A 26,835-nucleotide genomic window follows, 5' to 3' on the forward strand; every position below is an offset into this window, starting at 1 on the left:
TACCTGTTTCATGTGGTAGGATTGGATGCGAGGTAGTTCTTGCCTTTTCCGCTTTTCACACAGCAAAAAGTATATGGCACTCAGATGGTCATATAGATGTTTTTGTAGGGACTAGGGAAAAGATTGAAAGACAACCACAAATAAACAAAGATAAGTTATCCAAACTTTATTTTTTAAATAACTTTATTTGAGGTGTATTTAGTGTCCGTTTGGAAACAATTCCATTGTTGTACGATTCAGATTTGGCATGTGTAGTGGTATAATTTTGCCTTTGGTTTCGTAATATGTAAATACACTTTGGCTTTGTTTGAACGAGTTTTCCCGGCAGAAGTTTTGAGAGCTTTTACCATTGTGGTTGAATTAATAATCGACTCGGAATCCGAATGTCTTCTCTTCCAATGTAGATTGGTGACCCTGACGCGATCCAAATGGACAGACAAGGAGTTACAAGCGCACAACCAGTCGCTGGGAATGATCAACCAGCCGAGCTCTTCCTAGATGCTCAACCAGCTTCATCGGTGGTAGCAGTTTCAGGTTTCATCGAAATTGTGTGTGTAGTTTCAGAGAAGAAAGCAAATACCTATTTGGTGGGTCAAGCCTCTGTAGACCCCCTTAGATCCCATTAGACACTGATTTCTTTTTTTTATGCCGCGAACAAACTTTAGTACATCACGGGAGATGAAGGTTGTGGTCAACTTTTCATCAAAATCATGTGTATAGTTTCGGAGAAGAAAGTAAATACCTATTTTGAGGGAGTCGGGGGGGGGGGGGGGGGAGTCAAGACCCCCCTTAAGATCACTGAAGACCCTGATTTTTTTTTAGCATTGTGAACAGACTTTAGGACATCATGGATGATGATGGTTGTGATCAACTTTCATCAAAGTCGTGTGTGTAGTTTCAGAGAAGGGAAAAATACCGATTTGGCGCACCCCATTAAAACCCTCTTAGACCCAGCTTTTTTAATGCCGTGTACAAACTTTAGTCAATTACGGGTGATGGAAGTTGTGGTCAAGTTTCATTGAAATAGTGTGTGTAGTTTTTGAGAACAAAATCTGAGTGTTTACAGACTGACTGACTGATGGACACCGAGCGATGCTAATACCTCACCTGAACAATTTGTTCGAGGTGAGCTAAAGATCAACAGGAATATTCATTAGATGCTGCTAATAACAGTGCTATTGCTACTTTTGAAAAAGTCTTCTCCAGCTTGATTTGGGATTAGGTCGCTCATTTCCATGGATGTTTACTATTGCCGACACAATATACACTCACTATCCAGGTTGCAAATTTTTGCGCGATTTGAATCTCCTTGTAGACCGTCGTCAAATATTTCCGTCTATTGGATGCCCCATCACAGCTTGGTGTTCTCGGTAAAGCATCCACCCTTTTGTCGCTGAATATCACATGTCTTCCATCCATGCCCACATACCCTTAACAGAAAGTACTTTATGACTTCTCGTCCATAACTCACCCATCAACGACAATCATACCGAACAATATTTTTGACTAGCAGAAGTACCCGGCATTGCCGGGCGGGGGATGGGAGAGGGAAGGGGAGGGGAGGGGAACGGGGGGGGGGGGAGGGGAGGAGAGGGGAGGAAGGGGGGGCAGGGGGGAGGGGGAGAGGGAGTGGGAAGTGGAGGGGGAGGGGGGGGGAAGGGGAAGGGGAAAGGGGTAGGGGGGAAAGGGAGGGGGAGGGGAAGGGGAGGGGAGGCTGAGGGGAGGGGGGAAGGGGAGGGCAGGGGGGAAGGGGAGGGAGAGGGGGGAGGGGGAAGGGGAGGGGAGGAAGGGTAGGGCCAGTCAGCAATGACGTTGCAGTTCTCATGGGAGGAGAGCAGCACAACAATCGCGACATCGTCCTGCATCTTCGCAACAACAGCACGAAGCAGATTTTGGAGACTCACCGATCCTGTGACGCCCTCCAGTACCGGCGTTGCCGGGCGGGGAAGGGAGACCCCTACATTCCCAACCCGTACATTCGCCCTCTCGACTCAAGCTCACTCGGACAAAAGCCTCGCACAAATTACACCGTGAAGGCCCAATGGCCATGTTTATGCCACAAATCAAGTACGTGAGCGAGTCTGGCGCACTGAATTGAAAATATATAGAACGCTCATACTCCGTGAAAAGTGTAGCCGCCGTGTCGCCATCTTGGTTAGCACGACTCAACCAACTCGCTTCGCGGATCTCGTTTGTTATGAACGAGTCCCAGATTTTAAAAGCCAGCCAACTGTTAAAATGCCATTTTGTGCGGCAATAAACGGCTCCAATCGGTTAAGGAAGGGTTGTGGAAAGACGTTTCACAGCTGTTTCAAAGACGTTTAATTCATATCGCACAAAATCGACAAAAATCGACACAAAACACGATCGCACAAAAGGTGAAAAAACGCAATCGCTTTTCGCTCTGAATTAGGTGCAAACGCGTGACGGAAATTACCATCGCCCAGCATCGAGTGCCAACCGAGATGGCGCCTGGTAGCTGCATCTCCACCTATGTGGTGTGAATGGCAATGGTCATTCTATATATTTTCCGTTCAGTGGTCTGGCAGCGAGGATGGAACATCACGTGATCGCTCTGAGCGAATCAGCGTGCTGCTCTGGCACCGGCTGAGATTCCGTGTATAATGTTCCCCGCTGAAATGCGCTGACGTAAATATGAATCAAAAATATGGATCTCGTCAAATATTTTTAGGTAGGCCATGTCCTTCCCAGGCTCAATGCCCATGTCTATGCCAAATATCAAGCACGTGAGCCTCTCCGTTTAGGAGTCTATCGGTAACACACACACACACACACACAGTTTTATTTATATAGATTCTCCGTTTCTTGAATCCAGGTAAAAAATGCTTGCTGTAACCATTGTTGGCTATAAAACGGCTATAAATGTAGATATAAACTCTGTCATAAAGCCCAGATCGGTGGAGTGTTGCAGTGATGGTTGTCCTTCTGGAAGTTTCTCCCATCTCCACACAGGATCTCTGGAGCTCAGCCAGAGTGACCATCGGGTTATTGGTCACCTCTCTTACCAAGGCCCTTCTCCCCCGGTTGCTCAGTTTGGCCGGGCAGCCAGCTCTAGGAAGAGTCCTGGTTGTTCCAAACTTCTTCCATTTAAGAATTATGGAGGCCACTGTGCTCTTGGGAACCTTCAATGCAGCAGATATTTTTTGTAGGCTTCCCCAGATCTGTGCCTCGACACAATCCCGTCTCTGAGCTCTGCAGGCAGTTCCTTCGACCTCAGGTGCCTCCCATTTCTCTTGATCATCTTTGAGATGTTTCTACACCTTGATTGGAGTCCACCTGTGGTAAATTCAATTGATTGGATATGATTTGGAAAGGCACACACCTGTCTATATAAGGTCTCACAGCTGACAATGCACATCAGAGCAAAAACTTGGCTTGGTTTTTGCTCTGATGTGTATTGTCAGCTGTGAGACCTTATATAGACAGGTATGTGCCTTTCCAAATCATATCCAATCAATTGAATTTACCACAGGTGGACTCCAATCAAGGTGTAGAAACATCTCAACGATGATCAAGAGTAATGGGAGGCACCTGAGCAAAATTTCAAGTGTCATAGCAAAGGGTATGAATACTTATGTCAATGTGATATTTCAGTTTTTTCTTTTTAATAAATTTGCAAAACTTTTTAAAATCCTGTTTTCTCTGTGTCATTATGGGGTATTGAGTGCAGATTGATGAGGGAAAAAATGAATTGAAACGATTTCAGCATAAGGCTGCAACATAACAAAATGTGAAAAAAGTGAAGGGGTCTGAATACTTTCTGAATGCACTGTATATACATATACACACGCGAATATATATATATATATACATATATATATATACATATATATATATATCTATATATATATATATATCTATATATATATATATATATATATATATATATATATATATATATATATATATATATATATATATATATATATATATATATATATAGATATATATACATACATACATACATACATACATGTATATATATATCTATATCTATATATATATATATATATATATATATATATATATATATATATACCTCCTGACCCCCTCTATCCAGACCAAATTCAGATCCTGGGGGGACAGGGCCTTCTCCATCGCTGCTCCCACCCTCTGGAACTCACTACCTCACACCATCAGAGACTCCTCCTCACTCACCACATTCAAAACATCACTAAAGACCCACCTGTTCAACACTGCATTCAACATTCAACCCACAGCATTTAACCCCTGACTATCTCTTCTCCTTCTCCCTCCTTTTGCTTTAAATATTTCCCTATTGATTCTTGTCTTTTTGCAATTTGGGTTTTCATGTATTGTTATGCATTATGTTTTCCACTCTGTCAAAGCGCCTTTGGGCTACTTGAAAAGCGCTATACAAAATAAATGAATTATTATATATATATATATATATATATATATATATATATATGTATATATATATATATATATATATATATCTTACTGTTCTAGTGTTTATAAAATGTGTCATTAATTTTTGGGTGTTTACCTCTGCCACCGAAGGTGGATGGAGGTTATGTTTTCACCCCTGTCTGTCTGTCTGTTTTTGTCTATTTGTGAACAGGATATCTCAAAAGGTTGTGGATGGATTCGGACGAAATTTGGTGGAGATATTGGGTATGTGAAAAGGACGAAATATTTAGAATTTGGTGACTATCCAGATCTGGATCCGAGAATTTTTACATGATTCTTCACCATTGAGTGATGGGGCCAAAAACGATGGTTGAGTTGGGTAGGTGATAAGAACAAGCCGATTAGATTTTGGTTCAGGTCCAGATTCAAATCTGGGCTATCAATGGGATACACACCATAAACTGTTCAGCCTGGTGGAGGTATGCGCTCTACCGAGTGCCGTTCCAGTTCTGTAAGTGTATGCTACCGTTTGTGCCCATTATTATTATCCCCATCTTGTTTGTCTGATTCCTTGTCTGCTTGAATTCTTAAATCCTGTTGCTTAGCTATTTAATGGGCATTCCGCTTTATAAAAGTGCAAATGGAAGGCCCAAAAAAGATGCTGAGGTTCCTGAAACAGTGGGCATCAATGAGAAAGCATTTTCAAACATGAAAAATAAGGCAACCTGTTTGGTTCTTTCATGATCAAAACCCATTTCCTCCATGTATAAAAGGACCCGTTCATCCAGCTCTTCTCTCTCAGGCTCCACAGAGGTTACATCTCTTCTTAAAAGAAACTGGAGAGAATCAGGAAAAAGATTACAACATGAATGCAAAATCATGAGAAAAATCAGTCATGACTGTCGAGGGAAAATTTAAGGTATGCTTAGACACCAAAATAGCAAACCATATATCCCATCTGTTTAATTCGACTTCTACAAGAAGGAGGCCCTGTGCGGACCGCATATGAGCTGCTCCTGGCCACTAACTTTACAAAATATTTGAACAACAACAACTTCCAAACACAAAGTCACCACAGGCCTACACAACTCTCAGCACAATTTTTAATCTCTACTCTCCAAAAGTGACACACATAGTACTGTATTTTCAGTGTGTGGGTGTGTGTGAGTGCGGCCAAAAGAGAGGCAAATTACAAAATGACAAAACTGTAATTTTCATGGAGTACATTGGGGAGTATTGTAACCTTCCAAAGCCAACTCCACTAAAGTCACATAGTGGACACGATTTCCAGATGAAGACACAAGCTATTATGCACTAAAGGTACCCACCAAGAGAGAATGCTTGGACCATTACCAGCAAAATGTTTGTCTCATTTCATTGTATAACAAATCACTGTTGTGGTGTGAATTTCATGGTTTTCTCACAATCCAGAAATTCCACATAAATTGAAGCATTATAGTCCCCAAACAATAAAAACAAGCTTGACAACTGATGCTAAACCTCAACTTTTGGGGGTTTTGGGACGAAGAATCTCTCCACTCAATATTGGTACGGTTTGACTCTGGCATGAAATGTTGGTCCAGATCTCATGACCCGTATATCTATGATGGGCCTCCCAATCCCATGTACCCAACCCATTATGGGCGTCCAAATCTCGTGTACCCAACCCATTACATTATATCCCCATGTTATCCCTTCACACTCAATATCTACTAGACTTTGTGCCTTTCTCAATCGAGAGGATAGAAATGTTCTGTCCAGCCTCGACGCTGCTCTAGCAACTGAACCATGGCTTTTCCACAAGGCACTAGCATGCATTGCAAATGCTCCAGCCGTGAGTTCTAGCAGTGATATCAGATCTCGAAGGTCTTATATTATGCCACTCACCAAGTCTTTATCTTAGAGCTGAACTTTCAAATAATGATTGCCTCATTAACCAAGTTGTAGCCTCAGTCATGTATTACATTGCCAATAAGTTTAACATCGAAGCATTTGAATTGTAAGCAATGTTAGTTAGGGAGAAAAAGCATTTTTGGTTGTTTCAACAACCCAATAACCCAATGTGCAATATATGCATGGACGTAATTCTGACCTTATACCTCATAACCCACACTTCCCATTCACACAAACCTTGTCAAACTCTTCATCTGCCTCGCCGCCCTTCAGCCATTTGTGTTTGCAGATCTGGTTCATTGTGTAGCGCTTGCTGGGTTCAAGAACGAGCATATGTCGGATGAGGTGTTCACACTCTGTAACCAACATACATGTTCTTCAAACATGGCTGTAAGAATAGACCAAGTCAATGAGGGAAGTGATGAATGTGGAGTGAGATTTGGCAAGGGAAATGGTTGGGAGTGGAGAGAGAGGGGGAGAAAAAATGGGGAAAGTCTAAGGGTGATATTGAAAAAGAATGGAAAAACAAGCAAAATGTCAAATAATTGTGGGTTGAGTTGGACAAAAGAAGAAAGTATAAATTAGTTATAGTTATGTAAAGACCTTTAGTCAGACAAAGTGATATGAGACAAAGACCATCAGAGGGCGAGTAAAACATGGATACTATTGCAAAGAAAAGAAATATTGCAAGAGTCATTTTACAATTCATTGCATACCTGTAGTCACAAAGTAGGGGATACGAAATTGTCCACTGAGCACACGCGCCCGCAGATTATGAAGAGTTGTGCCATCAAATGGAAGAGCCCCACACACTAGCACATACAGCACCACACCAAGGGACTAGAAGAAAAGACAGGGAGATGGATACGGATATAGATGGAGAGAAAGGTGAGGTGGGGAGCAGTGGAGAGATGTTAGAAGCTACCTACGCCTTCTGTATAAAGGGAGGAATTGGGGTGAAGGAGGGAAGTAAATTAGTGGGGGAAAAATTGAGAAGACAGCAGAAGGGAGTAAAAAGGGAAAATAAATTGTAGGGAAATGGAAAAAAGTGAAATTTGGGAGGAAGAGGAGAAAAGGAAAATGTATTTGAAAAACAGGGAATGGGCTACCATATTTGCATAAAAAATACTGTTTTTAATCCAGGACATTTAAAAAATCACCAAAAAAACAAACAATCAACTACGATCACCTAAGAGTAAGGCTCATGCTTGACACTTCTGCCAGCAAGCATGGTCTTCATCTGGGACAATTCAGGTAATGTGTGGAAGATTTTAAATCCCTTCATTAGAGGAGGGGTGGGAGGGATTAATTACGGCGTTGGTCATAACTTTGGAAGTCTACCTGCGGGAACATCACAAACCCCCACTGCCCAAACCTCCCCTTCCCATTTTAACCTCTTCCCTCAGGAGGTAATTTAAGCCGAGAACAGATTGGCCAAGCAGTCCTGATAAAGTACCACTTGTCAGAATGAATAGTCAGACCTGATCCTTACCCCTGGGTGGTTACTATACTTGGTGGTGCGTTATCTCTGGGTATGAGATTTCTGGACTGTAAGGTGATCTCCATCACCTTTTAGAACCAATATCTGGATATCCCCTAATCTATCTATAATTCCAGTAATCTCTGTGTGTATGTATGTATGTATGTATGTATGTCTGTATGTCTGTGACCGCTGTTTCTCGACAACCACGGGTCCGATATACTTTAAACTTGCCAGGTATATTGCTGGGGACCCGAGGATGTGCCTTTTCAAGGTTTCATATTAATCGGACAAGTAGTTAGCGAGCTATGTCCAAAAAACGATTCAACCAATCAGAGAGCAGCGAGCTATCACGTGTGCCGAACGTGGCGAACAGACTCTGCCTCGGACGGCACATTTGAGAGCGTATTCATTTATTTCACGTTGGCAAACTATGTTGGCGTTAAACTATGTTTTAAAACTAATTAAAACTACTTTGCGATTCTTTCGCTTTCCTGCGCGTTTGTGCACGTTATGGCGATTTCTTTACCAAACTCCGCAAGCCGTTCGCTTTGGACCAAACCATTTCATGTAAATAGAGGGGGGGGATTGTCACCGTACTCGCAAGCCGTTCGCTTTGGACCAAACCATTTCATGTAAATAGAGGGGGGGGGGGATTGTCACCGTACTCGCAAGCCGTTCGCTTTGGACCAAACCATTTCATGTAAATAGAGGGGGGGGGATATAATTTTAGATATAGATATAGTACGGGCATGCCCTAGTATTACCAATGCCAACTCTGAATCCATCTATTCCAATGTTATACTCACCCAGATGTCGACCTGTGGTCCCTCGTATGCCCGACCCTCAAACAGTTCTGGGGCAGCATATGGAGGACTCCCACACCAGGTCTTCAGCTGCTGCCCTGGTATGAAGCGGTTACTAAACCCAAAATCTGCGGTTGGTAAGAAGAGATAATTATTATGAGAGGGCTACGTTTCAGTGTGAACTTTAAAGAATCTTTCATTTGTGACAGAAAAGAGTTTGAAAAACTTTCTTATAAAGTGAAAAGCAACCGAAAAAATTATCAATGAAACAATGTTATACTATGAGGAATGTTTCGAATACTTGGGAAATCTTATTCCAGAAACAACAACGTGAACTGCAATGCTTTGACAGAATTAATTAAGCTCTCACATAAAACGAGTGATTTTTTTTTTTTGATGTGTGCCTTGAAGACGAACGTGTAAAGTAGGAAAACAAAAATACAAAAAAAGTACAAAAAGGAGGGAAGAAAGTGATCGAGATGACTGTGAAAAACAGGCATAACAGGGAAGTGAGTGTGACCATGAAAAGGAGAAACAAAAATGAAACATGCCAGCAATCTTGATATTCAGACTGGAGTCCAACAGAAGATTTTCTGCTTTAAGGTCTCGGTGCACGATGTGAAGCGCATGACAGAAGGCTACTGCCGCCACAATTTGACGAAACTTTCCTCTTGCCTCGTGCTCCGACATTTTTCCATGGGCAACGAGATGGTCTTTTGGGTAGAAGGAGAAAGAAGCAAGACATACGCCTCTCGGAACTCTTGTTTTCAACTATTATGAGACAAGTGTTAACAACTCAAGAGCAATGCTTCCTTATTAAAGTTAAACGCTGCGTGGTGTAAATGTAAAACTGTCGTTTAAGCAAACCTTGAAATAAGCACCCACTTCTATCATATTCAAACACATTTCAGGAAATTGAAGCAATTTCTCACCTGAGGTGACTACCTAGCAATATACAGTTGATGACAGCAGTGAAACGGTACAGCTCAGCTGGCAGGTAGCTTATCTCTGGGCCGATATCAATGCGTGGAAACGAAAGTAAAAACTGCAGTTTATGGTGCAGTGGCAGCAAGAAGTGGTGCAAATCAAAGCATAATGTTTACCAGATCAAGACGAATGGATCAAATATAAATATTTGGTTGTGAACAATAATGATCTCCTGATGGATATTGCAAAGGATAATGATATTGCCTTAGTATCAATACCATGGAAAAAACATACCCAAAGTAACTAGAATGGCACTCAGTAGGAGTGCATACCTCTGCCAGGCTGAACAGTTTGTTTTGTATCCCACTGATAGGCCAGATCTGGATTCGGACCTAAAACAAAATCTAATTGCCTGTTCTTGTCACCTTACCAACTCATCCCCCAAGTTTATTCATATCCCGTCCACAACTTTTTTAAACATCATGTTATATACCGTATATACTGGTGTATAAGACGCACTTTTTTATCCGGGAAAAAAGTCAAAAGTTGGGGGTGCGTACTATACACGGGGATAGAAAAAAAAAACTCGGCTTCAAAACAAGTCAATTTTCCAATACATTTACGAAAAAAAGTATTTTACGAAAAGCGATCTCGGTTGCACGTTTCCCCCGTTGCGTCATGCACAATTGCGCCGACATGCAGGGCCGCCATTGCTGCTCGTTCGCCCCGGATGGCAAGCGGGTTTTGTACCATTACGTGCTTTCTATTGACGGTACCGAAGATGATTTAATCTGGCAGGAGGGAGCTTCCAGTGGCAGCGACAACGAGAGCGATGGTGACCTGTACGACCCAGACGAGGACTTGCATGCCGTCTTCAAAGAGGAGAGCGACGATGAGGATTTCCTTGGCTTTAGCTGAGAAGCCCATCACACACCCAAACGGCCCTTTGCAGGGCCACAACTCCACAATAAAGAATGTTTTAATAATTATCTCTCTACTCTCTCCTTTCTTCTATGAAGCAAAGAAGCCCCCGCAATTGCATGCACATCTGGACACTGATGTGTCTGTAACAGAATACTGACTCCACACAGCTAAATATTTTGTTTTTTTCTTTTCAAAATGTTCATTTTGTGCTACTTAAAGTTTGTGTACAAATGCATAGATTCACACTACTGTAATCTGAAAATGAACGATTTTTTTTTTTTGAGGGTAGAAGTTGGGGGTGCGTGCTATACACGGGTGCGTATTATACACCGGTATATATGGTAATCGCTTTTCGCCTGATCTCTCAATGGTGAAGAATCACTTAAAACTTAAAATAATTATTGTATCCGAATCCATATTCAGATCTTCACCAAAATCGATTCGGTCTTGTCACACACCCAACCTGTCCACCAAGTTTCAGCCGAAACCGTCCATAACCTTTTGAGATATCGTGCTGTATATCGGTTTTAGCCCTATCACTCAATGGTGAAGAATCAATTTAAAAATTCACTGATCAGGATACAGATTTTAATCTTCACCAGAATTGACTCAATTCTTCCTCATCACACACGCAACCTCTTCATCAGGTTTCGTCCGAATCCATCCACAACTTTTTGAGATATTCTGCTACCGTATGTGTCGTTTTTGGCTCTATCTCCCAATGGTGAAGAATCACTTTAAAAATCATACTAGCCGGATCCGGATCTTCACCAAAATCGAATCATTTCGTCCTTGGCACATACACTACCTCTCCACCAAATTTCAGCCGAATTCGTGCACAACTTTTTGAGATATCTTGTTCACAGACAAATAAACAAACAGACAAACCTAATTTGGCCATGGTACTGGGCATACGATGACCAAATATTTTTGAAATGTACAATGATATCAACATCTACCATTTTAATTAAGAAGGGAGAATGCACCCCTGTCTAACCACTTTTCCCACGCCATTATCTCTCTCCATATTCTGTTCTTATTGGAGATTCTTGTTTAGTGGACAGGCTTCTAATCAGAAATGTCACATGCTCAGACTTCCCCATTGCTCTCAGCATAATTCACATCAATTCATGATCAACAAAATAGAAGGTTTTGCGATAATCTATAAAACAGAGATACACCTCCTCTGATATTCCCTTGTTTGTTCCATGATCCAGCTCAGAATAAATATCCCAGCCACCTGGTGATAATTGATTAGGTGAGAGCTGATTGGTTGTTCCCTCCTTTTACGGGTGGAGACGTGATTTAATCTTGATATTTATGTGATGACTGCCATTGGCATTCCATGTGGTACCATCCATGCTTGGGAGCCTCGGTGGTATGCTTTACCAGTCTACGCTGTTGCTGATGAGTGATGACTCACAAATAAGTGATAAAACCATTCTGGTGGCTGAACGGGGCATGTAGTATTGCGATTCTCATGTACAGTGCCTTTAAAATGTTTCACCTTTTGTTGCCTTATAGCCTGGAATTAAATTGCATTAAATCAGACTTTTCCCACCTTTATTTACACATCGTAACCCACAACTTCCAAGTGAAAAACAAATTCTACAAATTTCAGAAAATTAATTAAAAACAAGTACACATACATTCAAAGTACACCGCCCCATGCCAAATAATTAAATATGCTGCAGCGCGGCATTGCCGGGGCGCCTCCGGCGCCCGGCAATACCGCAGTGCAGCTCATTGAGGCTGCATTGGGAGGGATAGGTGTACACTAATTGATTGATTAATTGTATAATTAAAATCAATAAAAGATTATCACAAAATATTTTCATAATCAATTGGCTAATCGCATAACTAAACCACTAGTGCTTCATCCGAAGATGTATCTTTTAGAAATGTAATTAAATAAGTCATTTATAAAAAATTAAATAATTAATTGATTACTCAATAAATAATTAATCGATTAATCAATAAATAATTAATAGATGAAATGATTAATCAATAAATCAAAAATATCCTTGATAGCCACATCGCTTGGTCACTCATGTCCAAATATTAGCTTCCCAGCTCAAAAGGTGCCTGAGATATTGGCCAAATGAGAAAGAAAATAAATAAATGATTAATAATGAAAATAAATAAATAATAATCATTAAAAAATTAAATTATTAATCAATTTGGTCAGAGAACACATAAACTACCACTATTTCATCAGAATCTGTAACTTTAAATTTAAATTTTTTTTTGGCATTAATCAAATAATTACATAATTAATCGATTAATTTATTAATTAATAAATCAAAAATATCCTTTGCAGCCAAATCACCTGGTCATTGGCATGTCCAAATGTCAGCTTCCTAACTCAAAAGGTGCCTGAGTTAATGGTCAGAAGAGAAAGGAAATTTGATTAATTAAATAAGTACTGAATTAATCGCTAATAATTAAATAACTCCTCAATTTATTGATTAATCAAAAAACAAAAAATACCGTTTTTGACAAAGGACTTGCTCACTATTGTGCCGAAATTTCAGCTTCCTAGCTCAAAGGATGGCTGAGATATCGTCCGGACAACCAAGGAAACAAGAAAACAAACAAACAAGAAACCAGAGTGAAAACTGAGTACTCTCTTTCAGCGTGCGTCACTGCCGAGCCCCCTTCGGTGCCCGGCAATGACGATTTGCAATGCCTGGAGGTGGCATAGGAAAGGAGCGGTGTACAATACAAAACTAGATTATCTTGGTTGGATAAGTGTCGACCCCCCTGAGTTAATACTTGGTGGAAGCACCTTTGACAGCAATTACAGCTGCGAGACTGTTGGGATAGGTCTCTACCAACTTTGCACACCTTGATTGGGAAATATGTATAATACTGTAGTATACTTCTAAGTTATACTCTTATCCAAACATAATAAATCAATATCCTTTTGACTTTGTGGCCACTCTGTACATATAGAGACAATTGTCTCTTCTCTTGCCAGCTGTTACCCAAAAATAAAATTTGAAAATTATAGAGAAATTAAAAAGTTACGTATGTCATCGTTTTTTTCCAAAAAAAAAAATTCGTTTTCTGAAATTCAAAATACCTGAAAAAAATTCAGAAAGGGCTTACCAAAGATTTCGCCACCACTGGCATACTCTGTGACAAGATAAATCATCCGCTCCGTTTCCATCACCTGCAGGAGAGTTAATAGGATTATGTCAAGGTGGAATAATCAAACCCATTCTAACAACACAAAACATTTCCCCCCCTATTCGATTCTACTCTTTGTAATTGCATTAATCTCTGTTTAATTCCTTGAATATTTTCACCAAAACAAATAATTCAAATCCAATTCCTCCAACTTTTCAACAAGTGAAAGAATATATACAACTCTTTTTTTAATGAACATAACAGATCGATTTATCCTCAAAAATGAAATAAATTAAATGGGAAAGGTTGTGGGGTGAATTCTGAAGACGTAATTATTTTTGATGATTGCAAAAAGGTGATAAACAAGTACAGATACATTCAAAGTACACCGCCCCCATGCCAAATAATTAAATATCCTACAGCGCGGCATTGCCGGGGCGCCTCTGGCGCCTGGCAATACCGCAGTGCAGCTCATCGAGGCTGCATTGGGAAGGAGAGGTGTACACTAATTGGTTGATTAATCGTATAATTCAAATCAATAAAAGATTATCACAAACTATTTTCTTAATCAATTAGCTAATAGCATAACGAAACCACTAGTGCTTCATCCGAAGATGTATCTTTCAGAAATTTAATTAAATAAGTCATTAATAAAAAATAAAAAAATTAATTGATTAATCAATAAATAATGAATCGATTAATCAATAAATAATTAATCGATTAAATGATTAATCAATGAATCAAAAATATCCTTGATAGCCACATCACTTGGTCACTGTCATGTCCAAATATTAGCTTCCCAACTCAAAAGGTGCCTGAAATATTGGCAAAATGAGAAAGAAAATAAATAAATGACAAGTACACATACATTCAAAGTACACCGCCCCATGCCAAATAATTAAATATGCTGCAGCGCGGCATTGCCGGGGCGCCTCCGGCGCCCGGCAATACCGCAGTGCAGCTCATTAAGGCTGCATTGGGAGGGAGAGGTGTACACTAATTGATTGATTAATTGTATAATTAAAATCAATAAAAGATTATCACAAAATATTTTCATAATCAATTGGCTAATCGCATAACTAAACCACTAGTGCTTCATCCGAAGATGTATCTTTTAGAAATTTAATTATATAAGTCATTTATAAAAAATTAAATAATTAATTGATTACTCAATAAATAATTAATCGATTAATCAATAAATAATTAATAGATGAAATGATTAATCAATAAATCAAAAATATCCTTGATAGCCACATCACTTAGTCACTTATGTCCAAATATTAGCTTCCCAGCTCAAAAGGTGCCTGAGATATTGGCCAAATGAGAAAGAAAATAAATAAATGATTAATAATGAAAATAAATAAATAATAATCATAAAAAAATTAAATTGGTAATCAATTTGGTCAGAGAACACATAAACTACCACTATTTCATCAGAATCTGTAACTTAAAAAAAAAATTTTTTTGGGTCATTAATCGAATAATTAAATAATTAATCGATTAATTGATTAATTAATAAATCAAAAATATCCTTTGCAGCCAAATCACCTGGTCATTGGCATGTCCAAATATCAGCTTCCTAACTCAAAAGGTGCCTGAGTTAATAATGGTCAGAAGAGAAATGAAATTTAATTAATTAAATAAGTACTTAATTAAACGCTAATAATTAAATAACTCCTCAATTAATTGATTATTCAAAAAACAAAAAATACCGTATTTGACAAAGGACTTGCTCACGACTGTGCCGAAATTTCAGCTTCCTAGCTCAAAGGATGGCTGAGATATCGTCCGGACAACCAAGAAAGAAAGCAAGAAAACAAACAAACAAGAAACCAGAGTGAAAACTGAGTACTCTCTTTCAGCGTGCGTCACTGCCGAGCCCCCTTTGGTGCCCGGCAATGACGATTTGCAATGCCTGGAGATGGCATAGGAAAGGAGCGGTGTACAATTAATAATTAAAATAAATAAATGATAATCATTAAAAAATTAAATTATTAATCAATTCGGTCACAGAACACACAAACCCCCACAATTTCATCAGAATCTGCAATTGAATATATATATATATTTTTAGTAATTAATCGAATAATTAAATAATTAATCGATTAATTGATTAGTTAATAAATCAAAAATAGCCTTTGCAGCCAAATCACCTGGTCATCGGCATGTCCAAATATCAGCTTCCTAACTCAAAAGGTGCCTGAGTTAATGGGCAGAAGAGAAAGGAAATTTGATTAATTAAATAAGTACTTAATTAATCGCTAATAATTAAATAACTCCTCAATTAATTGATTAATAAAAAAACAAAAAATACCGTTTTTGACAAAGGACTTGCTCACTATTGTGCCGACATTTCAGCTTCCTATCTCAAAGGATGGCTGAGATATCGCCCGGACAAACAAACAAACAAACAACGAGAGTGAAAACTGAGTACTCCCTTTCAGCGTGCGTCACTGCCGAGCCCCCTTTGGTGCCCGGCAATGACGATTTGCAATGCCTGGAGATGGCATAGGAAAGGTGCGGTGTACAATATCACGATGTGATTGCATGATTGGAATGTGTTTATGTTGTACTATGTTAATCAATGAATCTCTGCTCGTAATTCTACAGATTTTTAGTACATTACAGGCAAATTGATGCTGATGAGCGCAACAGACCAATTTTTGAGCATATCCAGCCAATACACAAGAACTTTATGTAAAACCCTGAAACTTAATTATATTTATGAATTGGTTTAACTAGACTCCTAATAATTTGCAGTGGCCACTCCAAAGTCTCAGCATAAACCCAATGAAACCACTCTGTAGTACGTTTTCAAGCCTGGCGTGGCACTGCTATTCCATTGTCCAATTACAATTACTTCCAATGCTCATATCATTTCATGTGGACATTGCTTAGAAGTCTTACTGAAGAACTTTTTTCATTGTGGAAATTGTCTAGCCATTTCTGATCTGGGCTCCATGTGATAATTGGCTTGCATTGCATTGATTAGCAGCATTGCCTATTCAGTTTAATCAATCAATAAATTCTTTATAATCGCACTTTAATTTGAAGCAAAATCTCAAAGTGCTTTTAAAAGAAGGAAGGAAGAACAACAGCAACCAAGAGGATGATATTTTAGATTTAAAAACCACTATTGATAAGTGTGAGAATCTTAATAGGCAGCACGTTCCACAGTCAAGTACATATCAAGAATGGTTGATCAGCAAAGGTGTTTGGTCGAGTGTAAAGAACGACCGGAAGATTTCAGTTGTTAGATCAGAGTTTTTAACACATACAGAGTGGCCACAAAGTCCCTATGCACGTAGTTAGAATTTAGTTAGAATTTATCTGTATGCTCCCTTCCATTCTCCGCATAAATTTGAATTTTTCTCCATGTTCTTCTGGACATATTCTTCCATGTTGAGGGTTGGAGATCAAAAAAGCAGCCCCTGACAGCTGGTTTGAGGTCTTCAACTGTTGTTATGCGGAGATGGGAAATTTCCTCTTTCACAATGCCCCAAAGCGAGTTGTCACATGTTGTTAAGTCTGGACTTCAAGGAGGACACACTATCTCAGATCCACGTCCAATCCTTCGTCCACTGAATTTGTCGTCAAGATATTCTCTAACTGCGAGAGCATAATGTGCTGGTGCATCATCTTGTTGCAGGATAGCTGTTGCCTTGAGACCTATCTCTCACGCAGTTGTGGAACAAACCAGGTCTGAAGCATGTTCAAATAAGCAGTGTGATTGACACTTATATTGAAAAAATATGGCCCTATCAAGTGATCTTCTGGAATTGCTGCCCACATCATGACATGAGGATGCTGTTAAATTTCCTCATAAAAATGAGGATTTTCTTTGCACCAAAAATAAACATTCCTCGATCGATTGCTGAGCTAATGAGCACATTCATCCGAAAAAAAAAAATGCTTCGTCTTGATTTAATGATGGGAAATCGCTGCAGAAGAGCCTTGCTCTAAATCAAGTCAACTCAAGGACACTCAATGTTGAAAAAGCCTTCTTCTCCCATGCCCGCATTGTGTCACGCATAGGAGCTGGCTTATCGAACTTCTGTGTAAATTTGGCCTCCTGTCTTCAAAACTTGCTCCTTCTCGCATGCAGTCGTGAACCCAAACACAAGTAATCAGTCTCTCTTCTATCGTGTACTCCCTGGTGTCCGTCATGCTGAAGCCGTACCTGGAAAACAAATAAAACAAATAAGTAACAGAGGACACAATATTATGCATAGGGACTTTGTGGCCACTCTGTACATATAGAGACAATTGTCTCTTCTCATGCCAGCTCTTTATTTTAATCTGTGGTGATTTCAACTGCCATCACCTCAGTTGGCTGGGAGTTGGATCATCCAACCTCCTGTAATGGTCTTCCTGGAAAGGCATTTTGTGAGAGCATCATTACAGTTCAATCTGTCAATTTCCTGACCAGAATTCCTACATATAAACCACCCTCTTTTAGTCCTGGTGATGACCAACTCCCTCTTAAATCTCACTTGCTCATTGGATCCTCAGATCACAAGTTAGCAAAAATATCAAAATTTCTGGGAACCTTACAGGGTTGATTTATTTTAACCTTTCTCTGTCTGTCAATTTATTTTAAGACAGTTCAAACCTTTCATCTGTTCGCAATTTGGATGTTCCATGGCTTTGTTTTCAAAAAGACCGATTCCCTCTTACCCATCAGTACATCCCATCCATCAAATATCTCGGCCATCTTTTAAGCTTTGCCTTAGAGCATAGGTTCTTAACCAAGGGTACCTGTACCCCCTGGAGGTACGAAACCTCCAAGCTGGGGGTACGAGACATGCCGCCCCAAAATAAATTTCAATTACAAAATAAGGGTATAACAGTATTTAAAGAAAAAAAGAAGGGTTAAAATGTTTTTGTTTAAAAATTACAAGGGTTTGGTTTTTTTTTTAAATAACAATTTAGCACTTTAGGTGTGCATTATGATTATCGTTTCCATAAATGTGTTTTTTATGTGAAAATAAAGAAACCTCATTAATCTATTATTGTAGTTTTAAGTCATTTTTGACAGGGGGTACGGGAAAATATTCTGAAAACTCAAGGAGTACGGACACTTAAAAAGGTAAAGAACCACTGCCTTAGAGCATGTCACTGCAGCAACTGCAAGTAAGTAACTTTGTTCAGTTTGGAAATCTAATCCAACTGAATGCCTTGTCCAGTCTCTTCACAGGGCTCAAGGCTACTGATTGCATTGTCGTTACAGGATGTGCCAAAGCACTCTACCAGACTTATCTCAAAGTTGAGCTATCATCTGTCTCCATCCACAAAGAGCTCATTGTTAAGTCAGTTCAGTTACTCAACAAGGATGGATCTACAATCGCCACTGTTCATGACAAAGCTGAGTGCAGAAATTTTATTATTTCTCCGAATGGTTTGTGTTGCAAATCTTGAAAACCCCCTCCACCCATTTATATCCAACTTCTTCAAATTTTTATTGATACAAGCTAAGTTCTACACATATATACAACTTTTGTAGAGATAATTGTTCAACACCGTGAAAATAAATTGCCCAACAAATGAAACGTACAAGAAAAGGAAAAGCCAATTACACTGTCACAAAGCAAGCAAAGAAATTGACACAGATGCTCAGAATTACATGTAACTTTACTTTAAACAAATAGACACAAAAAAGACGTTTAGGGAAAATCACAAATTTGTTTATGAAGTTGCAAAACAAAGGGCCAACCTGAGGAACAAACTGGCAAACAGGAGTGGTTGAGGAAACTAAGAGAAAAAAGAGAAGTTGCTTCAAGGAGTTACATGATATCCCCAAAAAGAGAGGACAGAAGCACCTGCCATTGGTTGAATATCCGTTCTAAAAAAAAAAAATTCTTAAATATTTTGCTTTTTAAGAGGCTTTGCTTAATTGCAGAGTGAGAAAGATCAGAATTAGAGAATATGAAAAATAGAAGGAAATACAAGGAATTTTAAAGGAGGAGGATGCCATTTGGCCCATCATTACCACACTACATCAAAACCAAATTAAATCAAATCTAACAGTTTATCGACTCGACTCAATCTCAGTGCTATGTTAGTCCAGATGGCAGAAGACAGCACAAATTGTCAATGTGGTGAAGGGTGAAGCACTGGAGATGAGAGTTGGGATGACTAACTGGAGAGAAGATGACTGAAGATGAATGGCTATGATGTTTGGGTGCTGAGAGTAAGAGAAGGTCAATGCACCACCACAAAGGAGTCTTGGCTCTGCTAGATCTCAAGTCTTCCCCAAACTTAAGGATCACCTTCGTGGAGAACACTTTTCTTCCGCAATGATGTCAAGGCTACTGTGAAATTCTCTTACCCATCAGTACGTCCTTTCCCATGTACAAGTATCTTGGCCAACTTTTCAGCTTTGCCTTACAGAATAGCGCACTGCAGCAACTGCAAGTAAGTAACTTTTTTCAGCTGGGAAATCTAATCCAACTGAATACGTTGTCCAGTCTCTTCACAGGACTCAAGGCTGTTGATTGTAATGTCGTTACAAGATGTGCCAAAGCACTCTACCATACTTATCTCAAAGTTGAGCTATCATCTCTGTCTCCATCCTCAAAAAGCTCATTGTTAAGTCAGTTCAGTTACACAGACACGCACACACGCATGCACACACAGGGGTATAGAAAGGTAGGGTTATTTATTAAAGTAATAAGCACAACAGGACACAGGCATCCAATAACCACATGCAGTGCCTTCAGAAAGTATTCAAACCCCATGACTTTTCAACATTTTGTTGTGTTACAGACTGAATTTAAAATGGATTAAATTGAAATTAATTTTGTCACTCACTGATCTACACATAATACCCCATAACACCAAAGTGGAATATTTTTCAAACATTTTTTGTACAAAATAATTAAAATTGAAATACAGAAATATCGAATTTACATGGGTATTCAATACCCCAAGTCAATACTTCGTAGAAGCGCCTTGCCTTTGGCAGTGATTACAACTTTGAGTCCTTGGGTATGTGTGTATCAGCTTTGCACATCTGGATTTGGGGAGTTACTCCATTATTCCTTTCAGATTTGCTCAAGCTCTATCAAGTTGGATGGGGAGCATCGGGGAGTTGGATGGGAAACAGCAATCCTCAAGTCTTTCCACAGATTGTCAATGGGATTAAAGTCTGGGTTTTGGCTGGTCCACTCAAGGACCTTCACGTTCTTCTTCTGAAGCCATTCCAGTGTTGCTTTGGCTATATGATTGGGAGCATTGTCCTGTTGAAACTTAAAACCTAGACTAAGGTCTTTTGCATTACTAGGGCATGCCCGTACTATATCTATATCTAAAATTATATCCCCCCCCTCTATTTACATGAAATGGTTTGGTCCAAAGCGAACGGCTTGCGAGTGGTGACAATCCCCCCCCTCTATTTACATGCAATGGTTTGGTCCAAAGCGAACGGCTTCCGGAGTTTGGTAAAGAAATCGCCATCGCGTGCACAAACGCGCAGGAAAGCGAATGAATCGCAAATTCGTTTTTATTAGTTGTAAAACATAGTTTAACGCCAACATAGTTTGCAAACGTGAAATAAATGAATACGCTCTCAAATGTGCCATCCGAGGCAGAGTGTGCCCGCCACGTTCGGCACACGCGATCGTTCACTGCTCTCTGATTGGTTAAATCGTTTTTTGGACATAGCTCGGTAAGTAATTGTCCGATTAATATGAAACCTTGAAAAGGCACATCCTCGGGTCCCCAGCAATATACCTGGCAAGTTAAAAGTATATCGGACCCGTGGTTGTCGAGAAACAGCGGTCACAGACAAACGTACAGACAGAGATTACTGGAATTATAGATAGACTAGGGCATGCCCGTACTATATACGTATATATCTAAAAGTATATCCCCCCCTCTATTTACATGCAATGGTTTGGTCCAAAGCGAACGGCTTGCGAGTACGGTGACAATCCTCCTCCTAGGTGACAATCCTCCTCCTCCTCCTCCTCCTCCATGCCCGTACTATATATACAGTATATCTAAAAGTATATCCCCCCCCCTCTATTTACATGCAATGGTTTGGTCCAAAGCGAACGGCTTGCGAGTACGGTGACAATCCCCCCCCTCTATTTACATGAAATGGTTTGGTCCAAAGCGAACGGCTTCCGGAGTTTGGTAAAGAAAAGAAATCGCCATCGCGTGCACAAACGCGCAGGAAAGCGAATGAATCGCAAATTCGTTTTTATTAGTTTTATTATTAGTTTTAAAACATAGTTTAACGCCAACATAGTTTGCAAACGTGAAATAAATGAATACGCTCTCAAATGTGCCATCCGAGGCAGAGTGTGTCCGCCACGTTCGGCACACGCGATAGTTCGCTGCTCTCTGATTGGTTGAATCGTTTTTTGGACATAGCTCGGTAAGTAATTGTCCGATTAATATGAAACCTTGAAAAGGCACATCCTCGGGTCCCCAGCAATATACCTGGCAAGTTAAAAGTATATCGGACCCGTGGTTGTCGAGAAACAGCGGTCACAGACAAACAAACGTACAGACGTACAGACAGACAGACAGAGATTACTGGAATTATAGATAGATGAAGGAGGTTCTCCTTAATAATTTGCCTGTATTTAGCTCCATTCATTTTTCCCTCTGTCCTTACAAATCTCCCAGCCATTTCCACTGAAAAGCATCCCCATAGCATGATGCTGCCACCACCATACTTCACTGTAGGAATGAACTCAGCTCGGTTTCCACCAGACGTGGGGCTTTGCATTCAGGCCAAATAGTTCAATTTTCATCTCATAAGACCACAGATTATTTTGCCTCATGTTCTCAGAATCTTTCACATGCCTTTTTGCAAAATCCAGGTGTGCAATCATGTGCCTTTTTCTCAGGCATGGCTTCTGTCTGGCCACTCTCCATAAAACCTAGATTTGTGGAGTGCTGCAAAGATTGTTGTCCTTCTGGCAGGTTCTCCCATCTCAACCAAGGAACTCTGTAGTTCTGTCAGAGTGGTCATTGGGTTCTTGGTCACCTCCCTGATCAAGGTCCTTCTTGCATGGATGCTCAGTTTGGTCAGCCGGCCAGCTCTAGGGAGAGTCTGGGTCATTCCATATTCTTTCCATTCACTAATGATAGAGCTCACTGGGCTCTTGGGAACTTTCAACACTCTAGAAATTGTTTTATACCCTTTCCCAGATCTATGCCTCCTCACAATTCTATTTTGAAGTTCTACAGAGAGTTTCTTGGACTTCATGGCAGAGTTTCTGTTCTGACATGTACTGACAACTTTGGGATCTTATATAGAAAGGTGTGTTTGGTTCTTTGTCATGTCCAATCATTTGAATTGGCCACAAGTGGACTCAAATCAAGTTGTAGAGACATCTCAAGAATGATCAAAGGGAATTGGATGCACCTGAGCCAATTTGGAGTGTCATAGCAAAGGGGTTAAATACTTATTTACTGAGAACTTTTCAGCTTTTCGTTTTAAATTATTTTCCAAAAAATTCTGGAAAAAAAAATCCACTTTGACATTATGGGGTATTATGTGTAGATTAGTGACAAAAAGAAAACCTTAATTTAATCCACTTTTAACTTATGATGTAACACAACAAACTGTGAAACACGTCAAGGGATGTGAATACTTTCTGAAGGCACTGTACTTAAAAGACAGAAATACACTCAATATCTGCATTACAGGAGTAATATTGTTATTAATATTAATATTATTAAGAAATACACGATCTGTGCATCTACAAATTGGAGGCTTATGTGGCAATAGCGGGATGGCCAGTGGCCACTCTGCCATAAAGCCCAGATCGGTGGAGTGTTGCAGTGATGGTTGTCCTTCTGGAAGTTTCTCCCATCTCCACACAGGATCTCTGGAGCTCAGCCAAAGTGACCATCGGGTTCTTGGTCACCTCTCTTCCCCAAGGCCCTCCTCCCCCGATGGCTCATTTTGGCCGGGCGGCCATCTCTAGGAAGAGTCCTGGTTGTTCCAAACGTCTTCTATTTAAGAATTATGGAGGCCACTGTGCTCTTGGGAACCTTCAATGCAGCAGATTTTTTTTTTTGTAGGCTTCCCCAAATCTATGCCTCGACACAATCCTGTCTCTGAGCTCTGCAGGCAGTTCCTTCGACCTCATGGCTTGGTTTTTGCTCTGATATGCATTGTCAGCTGTGAGACCTTATAAAGACAGGTGTGTGCCTTTCCAAATCATGTCCAATCAATTGAATTTACCACAGGTGGACTCCAATCAAGGTGTAGAAACATCTCAAAGATGAGCAAGAGAAATGGGAGACACCTGAGCTAAATTTCAAGTGTCATAGCAAAGGGTCTGAATACTTATGTCAATGTGATATTTCAGTTTTTTCTTTTTAATAAATTTGCAAAAACCGACTAAAATCCTGTTTTCTCTTTGTCATTATGGGGTATTGAGTGTAGATTGATGAGGGAAAAAATGAATTTAAACGATTTCAGCATAAGGCTGCAACATAACAAAATGTGAAAAAGTGAAGGGGTCTGAATACTTTCTGAATGCACTGTGTGTATACATTTTTGGTAACAATTTCGTTAACAGATTTTCATATGTTTCCCTTACTATATACGTATATATATATATAAATACATATTATATATATCCTGTACATACATACATACACACTTTTGTATGTATGTATGTATGTATGTATGTATGTATGTATGTATGTATGTATGTATGTATGTATATATATATATATATACAGACTTGGCATTTAATATGGAATATATTTTTTGTGAGGGTGAACTTACTTTTCAAGATGTCTTAGAACCAAAAGTTCATTGGATTTATGTTGAAATTATTCTAGATTTTGTTAATGTGACCTTTAAAAGAAACAAAAACCACATTTGACATTTCGAAACAAATAAATTGATCCTTGAAAGTGATGTAAACTGATATCGAACTCAATTCATGGACAGTACTGTGTTAAACTTCTGTACGTTTTCCAGAAGTATCTCTTTATTTTGCACATTAGCCAAAAAAAATTTCAACAAAAACAAAAGTTAAATTATGACTGGGATTACGGACAGTAAAATTACAGTTCAGTACTTCGTGTAACCCCCACGAGCATTCAGGAGAGCACGTACACGTCGAAGCATGCTGTTCACGAGATTTGCCAAGGTTTGGACAGGAATCGCTTGCCATGCAGTGACAATAGCCTGCTGCAATTCACGCACAGAGGTTGGCTGCTGGTGGTCGATTGGTCGATTTGACGCGTTAATTCTGCCCACAAGTTCTCTATCAGATTCATATCCGGTGACATGGCAGGCCACTCCATATGCTCTACACCACGGTCAGCAAGAAAATGTTGGATCATGCGAGCACGATGAGGCCGTGCATTGTCATCTTGGAAGACAAAGTTTCCTCGAAAGGCTGCACGAGCAAATGGAAGCAATGTTTCTTCCAGAATGGCCCTGAAATTGAACTGGTTCAGGTTTCCATTCAGAACAACCAGGTCAGTTTTGCCCCCTGCATGAAAAGCAGCCCAAACGGTCACCCCACCACCTCCAGCTTGGACTCTTGGCACTATACAATCTTTGTTGTAGGCTTCAAGCACTTGTTTGTGCACTCGGACGTGGCCATCTTGACGATAGACCAGAAATCTAGACTCGTCACTGAAGATCACGTGATTCCAGTGTCCTGGCTGCCATTGACGGTGCTCTCTGGCCCACTGCAATCGGCGCTGGCGGTGTTGTCTGGTCAGGCGTAGCTTTCTCAGGGGACGCCTGGCACGATAGCCTGCTTGAACCAGTCGTTGGTTGACTAGCCTTCTGGATACAGGCACATTTGTCAGTTGCTGCCACTCAGCCCTAAGCCGATTAGCTGACTTGGTACGGCCATTGCGGACTAACCGGTGCAGCTGGCGATCATCCCTCCTTGTGGTTCTGCGGGGACGTCCTGGGCTCGGTATTGGAGTAGGGACACCCCTCTGAGCATCTCGTTTCAGGATCTTTGACACCTGACCTTGAGTGATGCCATACTGCTGAGCAATAGCACGCTCTTTCATGCCAGAATTTCGTAAAGCCACCACTCCATGACAAACAGCATTGACGAGTTGACGGACCATCTCCAGAGGAAGCGGCAATAACTTTTGGAGATGTGCAGCAGTTGTTTTCCACTAATACAGAACGCAGCAACCCTTGTATACCCGACTGTGAAGCCAATCGTCAAATGCACCTGTCCGTACCTTTTGCCACGCCACCTGTGATATAATCCTGTTGTTGACTTCTTGCTGCGACAGACAATCAGTGACATGGTTCTTTTAACAAATAAATCACCAATGTGTAAAAGAAACTCACCAGATTGATATACTGAGTTAAGAAAGTAAACCCAAGTCAAGAAACAAAAAACATTCCATATTAAATGCCAAGTCTGTATATATATATATATTGTTGCGGTTTTGTGTTTTTATAATAAAGGTTAATTTCCCCTCATAGTTTAGTTACACTACAACATGAAGCCTCATTTAAGCTCGGTTATTTCTTAGTAAATGTAAGCGTAGACTTTTCCTGTGTTTAGTTTTGCGTTGAGTAGAATAATGAGAATTAGGTCCTTTACGATGCCTCCATGCTTTGGGTTTTGGCGCGAAATACCACGAGGCTGGCCTGAACAGCTCGATCAAGGCTGAAGGAAGGCGGGACAGGAGGAGTGGGAGTGACTGGTAAGCATGAGCCGCCAATCAGGGCTCGAGGTGGAGTTATGAGAAGGGAGGCAGACGAGTTATGAGGCAAGCCAGTTATGAGCTCGAGTTATGAGAGGGAATGCGCCAAGTTATGAGACGGGAGGAGACGCGCTGTGTTCAGTTATGAGAGGGAAAGCGCTGTGTTGAGCTGGAGTCAGATCCTCCGTTGAGTTACGAGAGTGAAAGCGCTGAGTTATGAGTTCGGAGCGCTCAGTTTGACGGCAGTTGTGTTAATCGCGCTGTGAACGACAGCCGTGCCGGGCCAGAGATGCGCGTATATTTCCTCCTGCCTGCCTTTGTCGAGATACGCGCCGCGAGGATTTTCCCGCCTGCCTGCCTGTCTGTCTGTCTGTCTGTCTTCGCCGGGGTACGTGCTGTGACCGCCAGAGGGCCACGCCGGGTGAGCTGTTCCTGGACGACCAAAGCCGGCGCGTTCAGCGCATGAACAATTCTTCCTTCATCCCCCTGTGAGTGTGAGTGGGCCCATTGTCTGGGCTAAGAAGTTACGACTGCTTAAGACTGCCCTGTGTCTTCTCTTCTTCTTCTTCTACAAGTGTACATGTGTAAATAATCATTAAATCTGTTATTCCT

At 40.4% G+C, this 26,835-nt stretch overlaps 1 protein-coding gene across 3 annotated transcripts in view; it reads right to left on the reverse strand.

Moving 5' to 3' along the window:
• Positions 1-26,835, reverse strand: part of LOC137431226 (serine/threonine-protein kinase SIK3) — a 197,947-nt gene that overhangs the window by 97,943 nt on the left and 73,169 nt on the right. For all 3 annotated transcript variants that reach the window (XR_013623822.1, XM_068122328.2, XM_068122321.2), the window contains exons 3-9: positions 13,537-13,600; positions 9,126-9,287; positions 8,578-8,702; positions 7,005-7,128; positions 6,526-6,644; positions 5,121-5,231; positions 4-111 (exon numbers count right to left, since the gene is read on the reverse strand). Coding sequence is in view for 2 of the 3 variants with exons in the window: in XM_068122328.2 (XP_067978429.2) it covers positions 4-111; positions 5,121-5,231; positions 6,526-6,644; positions 7,005-7,128; positions 8,578-8,702; positions 9,126-9,287; positions 13,537-13,600 (813 nt within the window). In the remaining variant the exon portion in view is untranslated. The remainder of the gene's footprint in view (positions 1-3; positions 112-5,120; positions 5,232-6,525; positions 6,645-7,004; positions 7,129-8,577; positions 8,703-9,125; positions 9,288-13,536; positions 13,601-26,835) is intronic.

This window comes from Myxine glutinosa, chromosome 1 (genome assembly GCF_964187855.1).
Source record: "Myxine glutinosa chromosome 1, kmMyxGlut1.1, whole genome shotgun sequence".
Taxonomy (NCBI): Eukaryota; Metazoa; Chordata; class Myxini; order Myxiniformes; family Myxinidae; genus Myxine; species Myxine glutinosa.